The sequence below is a fragment of the Austrofundulus limnaeus genome, unplaced genomic scaffold (genome assembly GCF_001266775.1).
Source record: "Austrofundulus limnaeus strain Quisiro unplaced genomic scaffold, Austrofundulus_limnaeus-1.0 Scaffold25, whole genome shotgun sequence".
Taxonomy (NCBI): Eukaryota; Metazoa; Chordata; class Actinopteri; order Cyprinodontiformes; family Rivulidae; genus Austrofundulus; species Austrofundulus limnaeus.
In genome coordinates, this window is record NW_013952427.1 from 2,606,635 (window position 1) to 2,611,735 (window position 5,101).

At 40.0% G+C, this 5,101-nt stretch overlaps 1 protein-coding gene across 1 annotated transcript; it reads left to right on the plus strand.

Annotated features, from left to right (window-relative positions):
- Positions 1-155: 155 nt before the first annotated feature.
- Positions 156-4,772, plus strand: hmg20b (high mobility group 20B; the record flags this gene model as incomplete). Its single annotated transcript, XM_014004608.1, is given in 6 exon segments — positions 156-276; positions 3,168-3,220; positions 3,323-3,389; positions 3,510-3,725; positions 3,828-3,960; positions 4,267-4,772. Coding segments are annotated over 6 exon segments (603 nt in total), but the record flags the coding sequence as incomplete, so codon positions are not given.
- Between the last annotated feature and the right edge of the window lie 329 nt (positions 4,773-5,101).

The window sequence follows — 5,101 nt, forward strand, 5'->3', positions numbered from 1 at the left end:
CTTTACATCTTCAACAGTTGTAACTACTGCTGATTTTTTTATATTTATTCTAATTCTTTTTACAGAAATTTGTTCATACGTCATTGAAATTTTAATGCTGGCTTTGCCTTCATAAAGCATCACAACTTTTTGTGTGTGTGTGTGTGTGCTGGCAGCGCTACCTTGATGAAGCGGAACGAGAGAAAATGCAGTATGCTCAGGATCTGAAGGAATATCAGCAGACTGAAGCCTTCCAGATCACCAGTGCCAAGCTACATGACAAGAGAATTAAAAAAGGTGACAACTGACATCCACTTATCTCATGTTTATYAGACTGAGTACTGCTTACCTACAGTAAGTTTGTTTATATACTTGTTTGGCTTCTTTTTTATAATTGGTGCAGAATCAGTTTTGATTAGAGCTGTTTTAAACCTAGTGAAGACCAGGGGTCTCATTTATAAAGGATTGTGTAGAATTCATAATAAAAATGTATGTACGGAAAAAGACGAAAAAGGTGTACGCCCCTAAAAATTCAGGTTTATAAAACCAYGCACACCAAAGGTTGCGCTAGACTTTTTTGCCGTCCGTCATTTTGACTTACAAGGTTAAAAAAAAAATCCGTCATGATCAATTTTTACCCGTCACTTCCTTTTTTAAATGATAATGACTAAACATTTATAGAATGTGGCTATTGTCATGTTGGTTTTGCAGTTCTACCTCAGATGCTGTGCCTGCAGGATTTTATTGGAGAAAATCTCATCAGCGCACCTCAGACTGCAGGTCACATGAGAGCGATGTGCACGGTGCTGAAAACAGCACATCTGACCCACACCAGGCCCAATGCGCACAATGACGCACACACACTGTCCCGCTTTTGACTCAGTTACTGTACGACAAGTAAAAATACTATAATAAAAATATCTACAAACGCAGCAAGRTTTTACTTCCAAATCCCACAGCATGTGCTCCTGCTGCGCCACTGCTTCAGCTGCGCCTCACAGACGCTCCAAAGCCTCCTGTCCTTCGTCAATGCGCTGACAGCTCCTGGAGATGCATTCAGTATGGTGTCTAGATCTGAGGTGATGATCAGATGGGAATCTTTTATTTATTTTAGATTAAATAAGACCTCCGGGATGTAGACCTGCTCCGTGCGTAAAGCTGAAAATGTCTCTCTGTGTGASTGTGATGTCACAGAGCCATCTTGTGAAGCCTCATTGATTTTTTTCCCCCGCATCACCTGGCTTGTTTCTTCCAGACTTAAGCCTGGATACTTTAATAAGACGTGAGATAGCAGGTTGATGATTGCGCAATTTCAGCGCATCTTTTCCTGACTGAGTATAAACAGGCTGAAGATGCAGTGGGCATCAAATTATCATAAATCCTCTCTCTGCCCTCCCAACAGCTCATATAAAGTATATAAACTACAATAACGATGGCTGGATAGTGTTTTTTCCACTAAACATCAGTGTTAAGTTGAGTGAAGTAGAGACGTTTTTTTTTTGTTTGTTTGTTTGTTTGTTTTTGTGGACGGAAAAAAATACGCGACCAGCTGCACTCACGTTCATTCTTGGGACCTGGATCAAACCAGCTGCTCTTTGAGCTCTTTTWAAAACTGGCTTCAGACAAAATATATCATTTTAAACAAAACAACAAGCAGAAGGAATTGAGCTGCTCGGGGTCCTGTTCTGGTCCAGCTCAAACTCCTCGGCACTGCGGTGCTCTTCATAACAAACACACCCACAAACTTTACATATCATAGACTGAGAGCGGCGACGTCGTGTCGGCACACTTCTGACTGGAGGCCATGCACAAGACGGCTGTCACCGAGGGCTAGCAGCAGGAGAGCAGACTGAAGTTGCACAATTTTTTTTTTTAAACTCAGCAGTGGGGAAAAGACGTACGACTCGAAGATAAACCAGGCTTTAAGAGGTCAGGGGTGTTAATTGCAATCTGTCAAAATGACGAACGGCCTTCAGATTTTTCCGTCATTGTGTAAAAAAACCAGTCAAATACGGAAAATACTCCATTAACGCAACCTTTGGTGCACGCACACACCTTTGAGCAATTTTCTTCTATAGATCACAGCTGCACCTTAGAGTTTGTTCACAAGGTCTCGCCTCAGGTTCTGCCCTCTACACGCCCACACTCAACCATAAACGGTCAATACAAAGTACCTCATGATTGTTAAGATGTATTTAAATGAGTCAACTGATCAATGTCAACAAAAGCGATTAACTCAGGCACGCACTCTGTCGTGCGTSTGGAGGTGGACAGGTTCTGACAACTGCTCACGTGAACAGATTGTAATKTACACAGATTTTCCCYCATTTTGCAGACATACAGAAGTTTATAGAGCAATCTCACGTATTTTTCCAAAAACTCAGCTTCAAGTGTATTTTCTCTCAGAGCCAGTAGGACGTTAAAAAAACAATAAAATCAAATAACTCCACCATTACCCCAACCRTTAGAAATAAGTTCACTACTCTTCGCCTGCTGCTTTGCACTGCAGCCTGTGTTGTTATCTGCGGCTGACAGTCCCCACCCTCCCACCACATGYGTGTGCTGATAATACGGATTTTAAAATTTATTGCTGTAGTGCTCCGTGTTGAAATGTCTCTTGTCGGGAAGGGGTCTGTTGGTCAGGGTCTTCTGTGTAGGGGGGAGGCCAGGAGGGAGATGGATATGTGTGAACTTTTATTAAGATTTAAGTTGACTAAGAAGATTTTTTTTTTATTTGTAAGGTCCTTATGGCTCACCAGCAGAAGCATAAATAATACTGTTAAGAAAGCTGATGATAAAGTTGATCTAAAATCTAAGTTTGATTATGAAGTGAAATTAAATATCTGAGAGTGATCATGATGCAGTCTGGCTATAATTCCTCACTTCCTGTCTCCAAAATGAATGTGCGTGTGGGACCGCACATTGTCACGCAAAGTTTGAGTTTACAAATCAGAATCTTTGCGTGAAAAGTGGCATACACAAGTTTCTGACCCCGTTTTGTGGGTAAGCAAGCTTTCTAAATGAATGCGACCACAGATTATTTTCAMTTACATCTTTATACGTAAAACTCTAAAATTTAAATAGGGCAGACTTTTCTATCAAGATCAGTTATTGCATCTACAGTCACAACTGACCAAAAGCCTTATTCTGTGCCATGAAATTATAAAATGTATATTTTTCTTTTTCAGAAGACACTTCATCAGTCATTGTTGGTTCTAGTTCAGGGTCATCTTTAACAAAGGTGTGTGGCCCTTTAATATACTGTGTCTGTGTTTTCATCAGTMATTTCCACAGGAATGTCAGAGAGCTGTGTTGTCAATTAAACTGGTCGCATGTGTTTCAGGCTTCTGACCTCTCAAGCAGATTTGACATCCCGATYTTTACAGAAGAGTTCCTTGATCAGAACAAAGGTAACAGAAACCATCTCACACAGAATATAAATGCTTCATACTATATTTTAATTATAGTAAAGCTGCTAATTGAACTATTTCCTGTCAGACCTTTTGTTTAACTTTTCGTTGTGCTTTCAGCTCGAGAAGCCGAGCTGCGGCGGCTACGAAAGGCAAATGTTGAGTTTGAGGAGCAGAATGCAGTTCTGCAGCGCCACATCAATGACATGAACAATGCTAAAGAGCGTCTGGAGGCCGAACTGGGACAGGACGAGATGCGGACCCAGGCTCTCCATCAACACCTGCAGGCCCTTAAACACACGTTGGTCAGCAGTCTGTCATCAGTCCCACTGCCAGGTTAGAATTCATTTAGCTCTTTTCAGTCAGAGTGAAGCAGTGGGCAGATACTTGTATATGAGTTCAGATAAATCTACCATCTTTTTTTTCTCCTCTAAACAGGAACAGGTGAGACTGCATCTCTGGGCAATCTGGACTCTTACCTGAGTCGTCTCAGCGGAGTGCTTGAAGGAGACCCCCATAAACATCGGGCCCTGCTCAGTCAACTTCACAAGGTTCTCTCTCACCTCGACAGGTAACAGAAGCTTGCTTTAAAACACGAGGAGCATTAAAGTGTGTGTGTTGGGGGATTAAGTGTCTGAACTTTAAACAGTTGTGTAAAATTGTTGATTAAGTAGCAGAATATGAAAATTCCAGTGGTTTTTGTTGGATTTACGATGGAGTGTGTCGTTTGATATGAGTGCAAAGATAYATCCGTGTGACTACAGCTGTTCACGATGCAGTAAAAAGTAGAGGCTGACGTTTCACTGCTGAGTCTGTATTTGTGTATTTAAAACCAATGGTGAATTTTGTGTTTTCTCATGTTTTGTTTCTCTGTCAGTGAGAAGTTATGAGGAGGCTCCAGTCACATCCCCACACACCCAAACATCATAAAGATACCTAACAGGCTGGATGTGGGTGTGTCAGCAGAAGAAAGGGTGCAAACACTTGCAGCCCATGTCTACATGGCTATTGTTTACGGATACTTGTATTTTGTAAAATGTGTGTACCACTGCACATATTTTTAAATTAATTTGTGTGGCAGCATAAGTGGTTCATGAATCGTGTAGCATTGAAACAAATTTGGACTGATGATGTGTTTTATCTTTGCATCAAAATGAGGGTGTGAATAAGGATAACCATGTGGGACTGTTAAGAATAGAAATGTAGATTAGGCTGAATTAAAAAAAAAATCAGGGCAAAGAAAACATGCTTCACTTTATTTGACTTTGTCAGGTTGTGGGATGGACAGCCTGTTCCTAATGCTGTCATAACATGATATATTTGTGCTTTATATTTGTATTTTTAAAGATGTTCATTAAATCACGTTGAACATCCTGTTTTCAACAAATAATTTCTTCTTTTTAATGTTTTCAGTCAATGTGGGAGCTTTGAAATGAATTTTGCTTTATTGCAATCTTTGCGGGGAGGAAAAGTAAACTGTTTTAAAAAATGATGTGATGGAAACTAAAACAGCAGAGGGAGCTGTTGACCTTTTTATTTTTGAACTTCTAAACCATTTTTTTTTTATTGATTCCAGGTTAGTGCTAAATTTAGTGACTGAGCATCGGTCAAAAATATACAGTTCTTTTTTAATTAGTGTTTCAAAATTGTTTAATTTATCCTTATTTGTGGTTAGAATATGCAATCTATAAAGTAATCCAAAATCATAATGC